This window comes from Carcharodon carcharias, chromosome 16, assembly GCF_017639515.1.
Source record: "Carcharodon carcharias isolate sCarCar2 chromosome 16, sCarCar2.pri, whole genome shotgun sequence".
NCBI lineage: Eukaryota > Metazoa > Chordata > Chondrichthyes > Lamniformes > Lamnidae > Carcharodon > Carcharodon carcharias.
The window spans coordinates 84140487-84157246 of record NC_054482.1 but is presented as its reverse complement, the minus strand read 5'-3'; the positions used below and the strand labels follow the sequence as shown (position 1 = coordinate 84157246).

At 39.2% G+C, this 16760-nt stretch overlaps 1 protein-coding gene across 11 annotated transcripts in view; it reads left to right on the top strand.

Annotated features, from left to right (window-relative positions):
• The window catches only part of ccdc24 (coiled-coil domain containing 24), a 107550-nt gene extending 91433 nt beyond the window's left edge, over positions 1-16117 (top strand). For all 11 annotated transcript variants that reach the window (XM_041208917.1, XM_041208919.1, XM_041208918.1 and 8 more), the window contains 3 exons: positions 7824-7893; positions 8732-8846; positions 15164-16117. In XM_041208917.1, the coding sequence (XP_041064851.1) occupies positions 7824-7893; positions 8732-8846; positions 15164-15893 (915 nt within the window). In that variant the 3' untranslated portion in view covers positions 15894-16117. The remainder of the gene's footprint in view (positions 1-7823; positions 7894-8731; positions 8847-15163) is intronic.
• The last annotated feature ends 643 nt before the right edge of the window (positions 16118-16760 follow it).

Here is a 16760-nt window from a genome sequence, read left to right as displayed (position 1 = left end):
CATGCTTAATGATAGAATGATTATAGCACAGAAGGAGGCTATTTGGCCTGTCATGTCCATGCTAGCTATCTGCAAGAGCAACTTAGCTAGTCCATTCCCCTGGTATTCCCTGTAGCCCTGCATTTTTTTTTCCATTCTGATAATTAACCAATTTCCATTTGAAACTCATGATTCAATCTGCATCCACCACACTCTCAGGCAGTGTATTCCAGAGTTTAACCACTTGCTCTGTTTTAAAAATGTATTTTGTCATGTCACGTTTGGTTATTTTCATGCTGACATTTAAACTGATGTGCTCTGGTTCTCAACCCTTCTGCCAGTAGGAACAATTTCTCCCTATCTTTGTCCAGAATCCTCATGATTTTGAACACCTCTATCAAATCTTCCCTTAACTTCCTCTAAGGAGAACAGCTACAGCTTCTCCAACTTATCCACGTAACTGAAGTCCCTCAATTCTGGAACCATTCCCATAAATCTTTTCTGCACCCTCTCAATGCTTTCACCTCCTTCCTTAAGTGCAGTGCCTAGAATTTGACACAACACTCTAGTTCAGGTCAAATCAGTTTTATAAAGGTTCACCATAACTTCCTTGCTTTTGTATGCTATGCCTGTATCCCTTTTTAGCTGCTTTCCCAACCTACCCTGCAACTTCAGTGATCTATGCAGATACATCCCAGGTGTTCCTGCACCTGAAAATTGAATCCTTTATTTTATATTGCCTCCTCTCCTCATTCTCCTACCAAAATATATCACTTTATACCCCTCTGCACTAAACTTCATCTACCGCATGTATACCCATTCCACCAGCCTGCCTATGTCTTCTTGAAGTCCATCAACGATCCTCCTCACAGTTCACAATACTTTGAAATTTTTTGTCATCTGCAAATTTTTAAATTATGCCCTGTATACTCAAGTGAAGTAATAGAGGATATGTTGGACCTATTAGTTTTATATTTTGGATGGCAGTGACTATGTTGTGTTTCAATCTAACAATAAGGCCAGCCATGGACTTTAAATAGGAATTGTTCTTATTTGAACTAGCAACTCCAACAGCTGCAATTTCTTACTAAATCTTGTAAGTATATAGCTTGGACAATTAATGTTGTTGGCAAGGTTCTCCAATGTTCTTCCATCATTACACAGGAAACCTTTCGCAATTGGAAAGTTTCTGCTGACTGTTTGACAGATGCCAAATCCATCTCTTGCTAGACACAACTAAAAGTTTTGTTTTTAAGTCAGCTATGGATTTTAGAGCTTTTTCATCCCACCAATTGAGGTAGTAGGTAATATTCCAATTTGTTAAGTATTAAAATAATACATAACTTTTCAGAGTCATATCTACAGATTAAATCTCTAAGCTATGTCTCCAGCAACAGCTGTTATGTATCTTATACTGGCTGAGATAACAATTTGCTCTCTTCAGCCTCTATTCATGGGAATAATCTGAATGACACTGTGATGTCAATTAAACACGACTGTGTTAATACTCTTGGTATTCTTGAAACCTGCTGTATTCTATTGATACCATTTCTTTTCAGCTCTTTAGGATAACTGATGAAAAATATTTTGATAGAACTACTTCGACATATAGCAAAACTCTTATCAGCAAAAGATTTAAGCAGTCTTTTAACTACCACATTGGTCAAAAAATTGCACATAATTTTAGCAATGAATATCTCCTAATCCCTATAAACAGCAGAAGAAAGGTTCTATTCTAATAGAGACCAGATCTGAGCACTACTGTTTGAAGACTCCAGTATCAAATTCCATATGGAGATATGGGTATGGCAAGTATAATGGGATAGGAACAAGCAAAGATCTTGGCAACTTGAGATTCAAGAAGCATTAGAACCCTCTGACAAGTTGAAATTCCTAAACAGGAGATGATCAATTAGAACTTGGGCCTGGTTGTAAAAAACAGAGTAGGAAGAAAGTGGACTGAAAACTGGGTGAAAATAGGGGAAGGAGAATTCTAGATAGCATAAGAATTGAAGTTTTTTTACAAAAAAGTAGAGTAATAGAAGAATGGTGGAAGAAAGTGAAAAACTAAAGTTGAACTGTTATTCAAAGGAGAAAGAAGAAATAATACAGAAAATGTAAGACCAAAGATAGCTTTTAGTGGAGAATTAGAAGAAAATATGACAAACCAGAAACAAGATTATTTGGATAAATTGACTGAGAAATACAACAAACAGAAGATGAAAAATAGAGTAAATAAAAGACACACTGGGAGTAAACTAAAAACAGGAATTAAGCAAAAGCTAATGTAACGGGATCAGTGTTGCAACTAAAGGTGATTAGATAAATAAGCGGAGGGAAGTGTATGATGTTGGAGTAGCTACACAAGAAGCACTGCAGGAATCACAAAGCCTTCACATGTATAACATATGTTAATATATTACTAAATATTTTTACGTTAAATTTATCTCATTGGAATCCATGTCAATCTTTTGAAGTGAATGGCATCAACAATCACCAAATCACAAAATGGTACTGGTACATTTATAAACTTTAAAGAAAGAACTTGCACTTATGATAGCAGTGGAGAGAGAAACAAAGTTAATGTTTCAGGCCAATGGCCTTTCACCTATAACATTTTGCTCTTAAACCTGCATTTATATTAGGTCCTTCACAATCTCAGGACATAACAATTAGCTTTGCTGAAAAGAGATACATGTTGCCAAAGCTTTTCATCTTGAATACATCAGGATATATACAAGAATGCTAAATTTCAAACAATCACAATTTATACCACAGGAGAAAGCAACAGGGAAATGTAGGCTCCCCAAGCTCCCTGATGATTCAAAAAAAGGCACAAGGCTTGAACATATTCCTTTGTTTGCAGAGAATGGGTCATATGTTGCTTCTAGCAAGCATAAATGAGCCCCGTTACAAGGTCAACTGATTATCTTAAATTTGTTGTTGGTGCAGCTATTAGCATACTCAGGATGTTCAGCAAGTGCTGCCCAATCATGGAATCACATCTAACAGACATTTTGCTTTGTGTTTTGTAAGTGTGGACTAGTTGAATACAGTCTGTACTCTGCCTATTACGAACAACCGAAGGAACGTGCAATATGCTCTTTGATTTGATTAGTCAATCACTGAGATGCACAGCCTACGTACCTGGCATCACACCAGCACTGAAATTCTTACATGGCGTTGCTTAATTGTGTGTAGTCAGAACATCTTTTTGGACTGACAACAGCATCCAGTTAATGGAAGAAAGCTACCCTGCAGGGCAATGGCTATCCTGATTAGATCATTGTTCACTGTCTATTGTGCAAACTCAAAAATGCACCAAAGGCTGCCACTTTTGGACCTAAAAAGCACCTGGTTTACCTAAAATTACTCTGGAAAGGCAAAGTATCTCAAAAAATTTGAATAGCAGGTTAAGGAAGCCATTTCACGCTGCTGCTATGCAGTGGCTATGCAAGTGGTGTTTTCAAGGGAAAATGAGTAGAAAAGACAGGAGGGAGAGGGGTAAAGAGAGAGAGAGAGGAGGAGAGGCAAACTAGATGGGAGATTGGGGTGAATGAAAGGCGACACAGTCTGGGTTTAGGGCTGATTGGGAAACTGACCGAGTGCTAGGGGATTGACTGAGAAGTGCCTTGAGAAAGGGTTGGAGTTAAAGGGAGTCTTAACAGAGAATGGTTTGAAGGGCTGATAACTACCCCAGTGGGGAAGGGGTGCATACATGAAAGATCTCTCTGTTTGGAGGAAGGTCGAAGGGATTACAGTGGGGAACTTCGGAAGTAAATGAGATAGTGGTGGGAAAAGAAAGATGGCAGCCAACATTTGATAGCAAGAAAGGCAAGAAGATGAGAGATATGGGCTGTAGGAGTTAGCGATTTACATGTGTTAGATTGGGCTCTTCAGGGATTAGGAATGTACAAACATACAAAATAGGAGCACAAGTAGGCTATTCAGCCCCTTAAGCCTACTCCACCATTCAATAAGATAATGGCTGATCTGTTTATGTTTTGAATTCCACATTCCCATCTATCTCCCATAACCTTTGATTCACATGCCTAACAAGAATCAGAGGAGGCCTAACATGCCTACCTCTGCCTTAAAAATATTCAATGACCCAGTTTCTACAGCCTTCTGAGTCAGAGAGTTCCAAAGTTGCACAACTCTCTGAGAGAAAAAAATTCTCCTCATCTCTGTCTTAAAAGGGCAACCCCTAATTTCAAAACAGTGCCCCGTAGTTCTGGACTCACCCACAAGAGGAAACATCCTTTCCACGTCCACCTTGTCAATACCATTCAGGATCTTATATACTTCAATCAAGTCACCCATCACTCTTCTAAAACTGCAATGGAAACCAGCCCTGTCTGTCTAACCAGCCCATTCTAGGTATCAGTAAACCTCCTCTGAACTGCCTCCAAAGCATTTACATGCTAACATGTGACAGCAAGAAAGGCAAGAAGGGGGAGGCGGTGGCATAATGGTATTGTCACTAGACTGGTAATCTCTGGGGTTAATGCTCTGGAGACCCAGGTTCAAATCCCAGCATGACAGATGGTGGAATTTGAATTCAATAAATATCTGGAATTAAAAACCTAACAATGACCCTGAAACCATTGTAAAACCCAACCTAGTTCAATAACCCCCTATAGGGAGGGACATCTGCCATCCTCACCTACATGTGACTTCAAACCCACAGCAATGCCCTCTGAACCATGTCAATTAGTGATGGGTAATAAATACTAGCCAGCAAATGAATAAACAAAAAAATCCTTCCTTAAATAAGGAGACCAAAACTGCACACAGCATTTGAGATGTGGTCTCACCAATGCCCTTTGTAACTGAAATATAACATCCTTACTTTTATGTTCAATTCTTCTTGTAATAAAGGATAGCATTCCATTAGCCTTCTTAATTACTTGCTTTACCTGCATACTAACTGTCCACTGTGAACACCTAGATCTCTCTGCACCTCAGAATTCTAAAAGGATTTCTTGGGAAAATGTATTTTTTTAGGTAATAGCCTTTAAAAAGCTATTCTATTCATCAAATCTGCCGCAAACAAATGGTAAATGTCAACAGAATTAAGTAAGAACATAAGAAATAGGAGCAGGAGTAGGCCCTTGGGGCCCTCACGCTTGCTCCACATTCATAAGATCATAGCTTCATTCTTACGTCAGTGGAAAGTAAATTTTGCTTGCTGCTAAATGATCTTCTGGTTCTAGTGTGAGCATTATTTCACTGAGGCTGAAGCGTTTTCATGTCTATAATATAAAAACATATTTCAATTTTTAATATTTTCCTACATTTCTGACTAGTTTTTGCCATATTTCCTACAATTATGTGACATGGAATTGGTGTACAATTCAAATAATGTAAATTTTATTCCTACATTATGCTACAAATGTATCTCAAATAATTTCTGTTATTGTAAAAGTGGGATTAGGATCTGTTGTAAGCTCTCTCTGAGGCAGATACTGGACTGATGAGATCATGTTATCTGTTGCTATCAGAAGTTTGCACTATTGTGTCTCTATATTCTTTTATGGTGCTTTAGAGGTTCAGTTGGGACTTTTGCTGCTAATTTTAATCTGCTTTGTTCAAATTGCTGCTTTGCATTGGGAATGAGGATTTTTCAGTGACAATCGCTACATTATACTACAAAGAGGAGAATGGGAAAATGGAAGAGACTATATTGGAAGCTTTTAGACAATTGCCACAGGAAGCATCGCTTCCTTGCATTCCTATATCCACCAGCATTTACAAACCAAAAAGATCTTCCTTAGACTTTTCTGACCATCATTGTAATAATAGATTGTAATTGACATTGGAAATTGTTGTCAAATGTTGGCTGAGATGTGTATCCTTGTCCCTTAGGAGGACAGCTTTGTCTGTGCCAGTCGAGCAGAACTGTGTTGAATTTCTTTGCAATTGAATCCTTCCGGGCAACATTAATTGGTGTTTGCCAATTAGTTAGCCAGCCTCTCTCAAATTATTCAAAAGATGACTGATGCTTTGTTCAGGAGTGCCATATTCAAGAGTGTCACACAAATCTTTCCCAATGGAAGTTGAGAGAGAGCAATGATGGCAGAATTGTCATAAGTGCAAAGAGCAATTGGTGGAATGTCTATGCATTTCATAGTCCCAAATGAAAACTTCCTCAATTTCATGAGCAAGAAGGCGTTCATTCTATTTACTTGCAGTGCCAATCACTTTATCCTACACATCAATGCCAAAATCCCAAGGAACTTGCCAAGCTGCATCATTTACACAATTATCCACCATACCAGACCTCATGAACAGAGCCATGTAACAGGATGAGTGATGATGATCAGCATTAGCTTATCACTAGTAAAGCTTTTGCAGACAAAGTGGGCAACAGGTATAATGAGGATCATGCCACAACAAAGTATGATAAAGTGATGAGAGTAAAGGTATATTCTTGTTTTAGATACCTGAATAAATCTGATGGAGCCTTGTAGTATGGTGCAGAGACACTCTCAATAATTATTGTAGCCTGCTTGGTACTACAAAACTTAAAGAAAGAAAGGATCAGGTTCGCCCTAGTTTTACTTTTTGGCCACTGTTGATGAGATATGGCCAATAGGTTAGAGTCCAGTCCAGGGTGACACCCAGGTATTTTGAATAATGTTGTTCACCTTGCTGCTGTGAAGCTACAACACCCAACGCGGCAATATCTTTTACATGCAGAATGATGCAGAAAATTTACAAGTAAAACTGAGTGATGTGCAGCAGTGGGATTTGGGGGGGGGGGGGGTGGGAGAGGGGTGGTGGCAGGGGAATAAAAAGATCTTTTTTTGTCAGAATACACAAGTCATCAAATCTTGAGGCAGTTTGTCAGTCAAGCTTGGACCACAGCAATTAACCAACTGTTAAAGATCTTGTTCATATTGGATAAATGGTTGGAAAAGCCTTTGTGATGAATAAACTCCCCTCATGCAATGTAATGCCAATGATATTTTTCACAAGAATTACAAATCAACCAACTGTTACAATCATGCATGTCCCTAAGAAAAAGAAACAAGGTTTTGAGGAGGAAGCAAGGAATAAACAAATAATGTATTTTCATCTGAGGCAAATGTTGCATAGCCATTGTGAGGATAAAGCAAAGAAAATAAATTGTAAGTAAATGAGGAGAGAAGAACAAAAATCATTGGTATCTTAAGTGAGTTCTGTCAAGTGATAGATAAACAGTATCTATCAATTGCATCTCTGGAACCTGTATGTCTCAGCAATGATACTATTTTACCTTGTATCAGTAAACATCATAAACTGCACTCCAATTCTTGAATTGTAAGACATCTACCAGATAAGGAAAATATACACTTTTACTGTCCTTGTTTATCCTGCTCATGCACTCTGTTTTTAATACAATCCTTCCTCAATCAGTAGCAGACCATAGAAAGTTAATGGGTAAAAATTTGTCATGAGCGTTAGTGCAAAACGGACAGTAGAGATATTTGGCTGTACACTAATTCTGGTAAAATAATTGCTCCGTTCAACTAAAATGCACAATAATCTAACGTTGAGTACTGGTGCAGGAAAAAAAGAAGTGAAATGTCATTGTGTCCTCTATCAGCAAGAAAAATAATCTATCCACCCTTCAGGAGTTCTTTTATGAATTACTTTTGGTCTTGATAGCGAATACCGAGCAAATGTAGAGGAAAGATCAATGTCTCTGATGAAATGAAATAAAAGTAAACAAAATAATTGAGAAATACATAAGAACATGAGTATTTTTTAAAACACATATTAAAGTAAAATCAAATTTGGTATCAAATGTTAAGGAAGGATAATCATGGGCTTTTAATCCTTCTTTATGCCATCTGTAGGAGTGCATAGAAGAAGAGCATAAGTACAGCTTGAACCTTACGACGCAAAATGCAGTTCCATCAATTGCAGGTATATTCTTTTTCACTGTCTGGGTTCCGAGTTCTATATTGTACTTGTAAACAACCAATTTATGTCAACAAAACCCTCAGCAGTATAATATATTGCTATATGTGCAAAGATTAGTGTGCAAGGAAATGGTGAGGATTTTCTGCAAACTGCAAATGAGGATATTAAAATAGCAGTTTCTCTTCATGGTTTTTATACCTTTAATTTCTGTAAATTTATAAACCATGAACAGTTGCTGCAAATTTGTGGGTTTTAATATGATTATCCGCTTTACAAGCTCCTACCTTTAACAGTGTCAGCACATTGTAGTATTAGAAAGGAGACCAGAATCAAAATACAGACAGTTATTCAATGGCTAATGATTGTCCTTTTCAACTTCACACACTAAAAAACCATATAGAATGTGAAGAAGATTGAATGCATAACCAGCCAAGAATTAGTAGAAAAATTGGTGATCAAACTAGGGGTTGCATTGCATAGGTCAGAAGATCTTGTTTCATCTATCCAGGTCCAGATTTTCTTGCCCTGTTTTATTAAGATTTATGATAACTGCCAAAAGAATTATGATGGCTTCAATAATTTCAATCTTTAAATCAATAAATATCATAATAGCAGATTACTTTGCCTCAAGTTAATGCTAAAGACCATTTCATCATTACTAAACACTATCCTCCACCTAACCTGTATGTCTAAACTGGAGTTTGGAATAAAAAGTAAGTATTTTATTTTCGTCCTCGTCTTAAGTTCTCATCCTTCCTTTCATGTGACTCATACCCACATTATTTGAGAGGGAGCAGTAGATGCTTCTGAATGTTCTTAAAGCTTTTGTTTTTATCCTCAGAACTGAAAGATGAACGGAAAATTCTAGAACGGGATCTGCAGATGACACCGTCAATACGAAGTATGGTACAGGTTCACAAACCGCCTGGGTGCAGGTCCTCAAAGAGATCCAGCAGGTAACACATAGCTAGAGCACAGTTTTCTCCTCCTCAGAGCATAGGTGAGCAGGGAGGCTCTGACATTTTCCAGCTACAGTGCACTGCCTGTTTGAATGCTGTGATCAGCTGATGATATCCTCAATTTGAGGATCCCTAAACAATCAGAAAGATATCAGTGTTAATGAAGAATTCTCTCACTATTGTTAAAACAACAGAGTAAAATGTCAGAGATCCCAGTACTAGAAAAACTCATTGATCAAATGATATGTGAGCTATTTCAAGGTACTTAGAAAAACAACTGTATCCAAAACTTTAAATGGATTTGACATTTGCATTTTGAACTAAACTCTTTCTAACTTTTAAAACAGGAATGCACCCTCGCATCTGTAAAAATAACACATTTATGAATATTTTAATTCAAGAGTAAGTAAATAGCATGAGCTTCATGAGTCCGGCTGTAGCTGCATTCATACAGGTAAGTGATGGGTTTTCTGCCAGACAATTGGCATGAACATTTTAGAAGGTGGAGAGACTTTCAGGGGTTTGAAGTTAAGCTGCCTATAGCCATGCTGTTAAGGCTGATCCAGTTAAGCTTGGCCAATGGTGAATCCCAACACCACACCACCCCCACAACCACACCCCCACCCCCACCCCCTGCCACGATGATAATGGTGGAGGACTCAAAGCCATTGTACCTTTGAAAATCCGAGGGAGGTGAGTGGATCTTTTCTTGTTGGAGATGGTCATTTACCTGGAACTTACATAGTACAAATATTACCTGCTACTTATCAAACCAAGCTTGTGTGTTGGCTTGGACTGCATCACCATTGGAGGAGTTGTGAACAAAGCTGAACACTTAGTCATTAGTGAATAGTCCCACTTCTCATAATTGAGGCAATGTCATTGATGAAGCAATGATAGTTAGCCTGTGGTTACTTTCCTGCAGCAATGTCCTGCAATTATCACCCTCTGGTAACCATAGCTGTCTTACTTAATGTCAGGATAACTCCAGCTATTGGAGAGTGTTCCCATTTCCTCCTGGTAGCATCATTTTTCTTTATAGGGCTACTTGGTTCCACACTTTTTTTTTTCTATTCTTTCATGGGATGTGAGCATGATGGCTACGCCAGCATTTATGGCCTTCCCTAAGTGCCCTTGAGAAGGTGGTGGTGAGCTGCCATCTTGAACCACTGCAGCCCATGTGGTACAGGTACACCCACAGTGCTGTTAGGAAGGAAATTCCAAGTTTTTGACCCAGCAACAGTAAAAGAATGACAGCAATATGGTTCCAAGTCAGGATGGTGAGTGACTTGGAGGTGGTGGTGTTTCCGTGCATCTGCTGCCCTTGTCCTTCTAGGTGGACGAGGTTGTGGGTTTGAAAGTTGCTGTCAAAGGAAAGTTGAATGTTGCCTTGATGTTGAGGACAGCTCCTCAAACCTTTCCTCTGGCATTCAGCTCTGTTATGAGATGTGGAGTCAATGGTCCTGGTGAAACACCAAACTGCGTCAGTGAACTCCTTATTGGCATGCAGGTGTCAATTGATGATGCTATTAATTATTTATTTCATCACATTGCAGATTATTTGGATGAAGTTGATGAAGTGGAAATCAGCTGAGTTAGATTTGTCCTATTTGATATGCCTATCAAGAAAGCACCTCTGATAGTGTAGTATTCCATCAGAATTGCACTGAAGTATAGATTATGTGCTTATCACAATGTTCTGAATCAGGGGTAGGAATGATAACACTGAGCAAAATCTGATATCTTTTTATATTAAAATCGTCAAATGAGCATATGTATGAAAAATAACTTCCTGACTTCACCTGCAAGTATGAAACCTTTTTTGTTTTACCTTTCTATTAGTCCCTGTATTGCTCTCGCTACACTAATTGCATCAGGAGGTTGAGGGGACACAAATGAACTCATCTTGGGTGTCCTTCAACATTGATGTTCAGCCAGGCAGTAATGAACATTAAAAAATGCTCCAGAAATAGGCATTGTTTCATGTTTTCTTGCTCTGCGCTTCACAGAAACAAAGCTAACTTGCACTTATACTGTATTTGTTCAGTTTATGATATTCTGTGGTGGTGTTTTCTCATGCATGCCAACCCATATGTAGCATATTTAGGAAGTTCTAGTTGCATGTGAATATTGAAATATCTTATAAATAAATTGAGCTCTGGACTTCTTGAATTTTTAACTATTCAGTCTTGGATTTGGACATTTATTACCCATTCCAAGTTGCCCTGAGAAGCTGCTGGTGTGCCTTTTTCTTGAATTGCTGCAAGCTGTGTGGTGAAGATATTCTTACAGCCTTTGGAAGGGCAAATTCAGTATTTTAACACAGCAACAGTGAAAAAAGTAAAATGAAAACAGAAAATTCTGTAAATATTCAGCAAGTGTGGCAGCATCTGTGGAGAGAGAAACAGAGTTAGTGTTTCAGGCCAAGGATCTTTCTTCAGAATTGAAGGAAGATAGAAATGTAATAGGTTTTGTGCAAGTGAAGGGTGGGGAGAGAACGAAAGGGGAGGTCTGTGGTAGGGTAGAGGGTAGAAGAGATTAAATGACAAAAGATTTCATGGTACAAAAAGACAAAGGGAATGGTGATGGTTGTAGTGAAGAAACAAATGATTTGTTCAGAGTTAGTGTGAATGGTAAAATAATGAATAACTGTGTTCAGAAGCAAAAACATAAAAACCAAGATTAAGACCGGCACATACAAAACAAAAAAGGATCAAAATGGGGGACAGAGTTTATGGTCTGTAATGGTTGAACTCAATGCTCATACAATCATAGAATGATTACAGAAGAAGGCCATTCAGCCTGTCCTGTCTGTGCCGGCTTTCTGCAGGTGCAATTCATCTAGTGTCACATTCCTGCCTATTCCCTGCATATTTTTCCTTTTCAGATAATGATCCAGTTCCTTTTTGAATGCCCTGATTGAAACTGCCTCCACCACATTCTCAAGCAATGCATCCCAGATCCTAAACACTCAGTGCTTAAAAAAGATTTTCCTTATATCACAGTTGTTTCTTTTGCAATTACCTTAAATCTGTGCCCTCTGGTTCTTGCTCCTTCCACCAATGAGAACAGTTTCTCCCTATCTACTCTAACAGACCCCTCTTGATTTTGATTATCTTCATTACATCTTCTCTCAACCTTCTCTTCTCCAAGGATTACAGACACAAATTCTCCATTCTATCTACATAGCTGAAGTTCTTTATCCCTAGAACCATTCTTGTGAATCTTTTCCGCACTCTTTCTAGTGCCTTCGCATCCATCCAAAAGTGTGGTGCCCAGAACTGGATGCAATACTGCAGTCGAGGCTAACCCAGTGTTTTATACAGGTTTAACATAATTTCTTTCTTTTGCACTCTATGCCCCTGTTGATAAAGCCCAGAATATTGTATGCTTTATTATCCAAGCTCAAAACCTGTCCTGCCACCTTCATTGATTTATGCAACTATAGCTTCCAGGTCCCTATGCTCCTGCAACCCCTTTAGGATTGTACCCATTATTTTATATTGTCTCTCTGCGTTTTTCCTACCAAAATTAATCACTTCACACTTTTTGCATTAAATTTCATCTCCCACTTGTTTTCCCATTCCCACTCTCTATACTTTTGAAGTTCTACACTACCCTCTTCACAATTCAAAATACTTCCGAGTTTCTTGTGGTTCATAAATCTTGAAATTGTTCCCTGTGCATCCAGGTCCAGAAGAATGTAAAGTGCCTAATCAAAAGATGAGGTGCTGTTCCCCAAGCTTGTGCTCAGCTTCATGAGATCTCTGCATGAGAACAAGGCAGAGAATTAAAATGACAGGCAAGAGAAGACTGAGTGGATGTGTTCTGCAAAGCAGTCACCCAATCTGTGTTTGGTCTCCTGGGTGCTGCAGAGACAGCATTGTAAGCAGCAAATGCAATATACAAAATTGAAAGAAGTGCACATAAACCACTGCTTCATCTGGAAGGAGTGTTTGGGCCTTGGATGGTGAGGAGAGGATGTAAAAGGGCAGATGTTACATCTCCTGTGTTTGCATGGTAAGATGCAGTGGGAAAGGGACGGGGTGATTGAGGAATGGACCAGGGTGTTACGGAAGAAGTTGTCCCTTCCGAATGCTGTCAGGGGGAGGGCAGGGTAAGATGTGTTTGGTGGCATCTTGGTGGCATCTTCCCACCACCTTGGAGGTGGTGGGAATGGTGGAGGATAATCCGTTGGATGTGGAGGCTGGTGAGGTGGAAGGTGAAGACAAGGAGGGACCCTATTCTGGTTCTGGGAGGGAAGGGAAGAAGTGAGAGCAGAAGTGCAGGAAATGGGTTAGACATGGCTGAGGTTCCTGTCGACCACATTGGTGGGGGTTATCCTCGGTTGAGGAAAAAGCAAGACATATCAGAAACGCTGTTCTGGAAGGTTGCTTTATCAGAACAAAGAAAGATGACATTAGATGTCCAAGTTAGGCTGGTGTGCAAATTGAAGGTGGCGATGGTGTTCCCATGCAATTGATTTTCATGTCCTTCTGGGCTTAGGCAGTGGGTTTTGGAGATGCAGCTGGAGAAGCCTTGGTATCTTTGTACGGTGCATCCTGTAGATAATGCACACTGAGCCGTGCTATCCTTGTGGTGAAGGAAGTGGACATTTAGATTAGTGGATGAGCTGCTAATCATGCGGACTGCCTTGCCTGGATAGGGGTAAACTTCTCAGTTTGAGCAGATCACTGGCTTGGTGGGTAGTAGGATGCTTGTGTGTGTTGCCTATATGGATTGCCAGAAAACATTTGATAAAAGTAAGACACAAAGGATAATTAGCAAAAACTAGATTGCACAGAATAGAAGGTAACATTGTGATTGACCTAGGTAATTAGTTGGGAGGCAGCAGACAGAGTAGGGACTAAACAGTTCATTTTCTGATTAGTAGAATGTGACAATTGATGACCTCTACGAATCTTTAATGGGGCCTCAGCTTATCACTGTAATATTAAAGATGGATGAAGGAATACAGAGTTGTATCTCTAAGTTTGCAAAAGATGCTGTTTGGAGGGGCGCAGTATATTCTGTAGATAAAATCAAGAAGTTACAAAGGGACATAGACAGACTAATTGAGTAAGCAAAAACTACAACAGCTGGAATTCAATGTGGGACATGTGAGGACTTCCACTTTAGATCTAAAAAAGACAAATCAAGATTTTTTCTTGTTCAGCTAGGAGCTGTGAGGGGCAAAGGAAATTGTGTTCAAGCACTCAATTCACTAAAGGCTACTGAAAAGGAACAAAATGCAATTAAAAAGGTTACTGGAATGTTGGCCTTTATCATGAGGATTGGAATTCAGAAGTAATAAAGTTATCCTTCAGTTGTGTAGAGCCTTGGCAAGACCCCAACTGGAGTATTGTGTTCAGTTTTGCCTACTGAATCTCTGGAACGACGTATCGACTATGGAGGGGGTATGGTGCAGATTCACCAGAATAAAAATGGGCCTGAAAGAGAGAAATTCTGAGGGCAGGATGCTTGAAGTTGGTTTCCATTCTCTTTAGGTGATCTAGTCAAGATGTTGAAAATGATGAATGATTCGATAGAGTGAATGCAGAGAAACTATTTCCTCTGGTGTAGGAATCCGGAACAAGAAGGTATAATCTAAAGTAGGACTAGAGCATTTTGGCGTGAAATCAGGAAGCATTTATTTACACAAAGGGTAGTGGAAACTTGGAACACACTTCCTCTAAAGTCTCTGGATGCTGGAGCACTTGAAGTTTTCAAGCCTAAGGTTGATAAATTTTTGTGAGGAAAGGGAATCAGAGATATGACGCAAAGGTAGAGAAATGGAGATGAGGTGCAGATCAGCCACAATTGGGTACAATGGTGGAACAGGCTTACAGCTGAATACCCTACTCCGATTCTTATTACATAGATACACAAACTATCCAAAGACTGACACCTGTAATGGTGTGGACCTCAGGAAGAGGCCATGACGTAACTGACTGCTCAGAGGTGCATGAGGACAGCTCCCCAGAATCACTGCATTTTCATTTTGTTTCTTTCCCTGTGAGGGATGGTGACTGGCACCGGCTTTCTGCTTGGATGCGACGGCATGACTGAGATCAACAGCTTGTTAAATAAGCAGTTGCAGGTGTGAAATTGAACTATTAGGCTGCAGAGCTGTGTGTAGAGGTCAGTGCACTATACTGTAGCATTGTCTCTAACATGGGTGCTACTAGATTGATAATTCACATTAAAATATATTTTGCATCACTTGTTTAGAAGAAAGACATTCTCAAGCATTGATTATAGAAAAGTTTTACTTTACAATCACTCCAAATAAAACTTTTTTTTGTTTGATATAGGAACGCATCAAGACGGAACCACACAGCAGCAAGCCCATTAGAAGGGATTCACTACTCAGCTCTAACAGTAGATCTGTCAGAAACAAATCTAGAACAGAAAATGAAAAAACACAGTATATCACCTGTGGATGGATCCAATGCCAATGGAACTAGGGACTCTTCTATCAAACTGGGATACTCTGAAGCCCTTGCTCTATCACCACACAGGACCTCTTTAAGGGCTGTGGACTTACTGGGGCCTACTTACCATGAAAAGGGAGCCTCAGCAAGATGTCCTGCACCAGAAAGTCCATGTACTCCTGGTCCTCCTTCTAAGGTGAAAAGCAAGAGTAAAGTTCAACTACATCTAACAGATGATATGTCAAGAACATTCAGTATACAAAAAATTGAGTCTACACATGATAGAACTTGCATAGCAGGATCACTCTCTTTACAAGAGGAGGAAGTGCAGAAATCACTGGCTTATTCAGGATCTACTAATAATTTCCCAGTTGGGCAACAGTCAGTCTCTTCCTCCATCTGGACAGATGCTCATTGCATCACAGAAAGTAAGAGGACTTTATCATCAAATTTAAGAAGCCCTGTTGAGGTGTTATCTTCAGTGTCAAAACAGGATGGTCATATTCTTATCCCATCACCACCTTCAGCTGAGAAGCCCATAGGTGCTCAACCCAGGAGCACCCACAGAGTGAGAAGAGCCCGAGTAGACAGCGTAGCTGGCAGTGCATGATGACTGAATCCAGCCTGATTGTTCCAGTGAACCAGCCTCAGTTTAGAAGTTTGATTTGATTTGAATTAACCTAAATCAGTTGGCTGCCATTAAAAATAAATGTTGAGGTTCTACCCAAAGTTTCCCATTTCCCGTTGTTTTGATTAATTTACTTCCATCGTGCTACCTCATGTTTTACTTTAAGATGTATGCTAAGTAAAATAAAAATAAAACTAGATACAAAAGATGTTTATTTTCTTATGATTTGAAAGAAAGCATAGAAAATTAAATAAATTTTAGATGTTTTTAACTAAGACATACTTCCTGAGAGCTTTACTTTTTGAATGCAGGCAGGACCTATGTATTCACTACCATCCAAAATATCCTAAAATGCATTTTTCTTAAGTATGGAACAACATATTGAAGTTACTGTAAATAAAATCAGAAGAGATGTAAAATTGGCTACCAATTTGGAGGCACCCACTTTGCACTATAGCGCAAGTCAAAATAATCCCTTTGGGTTGTAATTGTACAGAGAGTTGTAGGCTCTGACCACTAGGTGGTACTGTGGAATAGCCTATGGTTCTGAGTGCCCAGTACACAAGCATTTTGGAAAAGGGGAGGTAAAAAGATGAGGAAATTTTAACTGAAAATATCATTTCACTTTAGTAAAATTTAGCTCCTATGATAGGCACTTCGAGCCTCCTGTGTAGGTAATTTCCTGTTGAAGTCCTCGGTATTTCTTTGAGTCTTATCTTCTGTCGCTCTGAAGAGGGAAGGCATTAATTTCTGGATAACTCCCACAGCCACACACTAGTGAGTACAGGAATAGTAAGATCAGATAAATTAATATATGGATGGAGAAATTATACAAGAGGAAAACCTTCA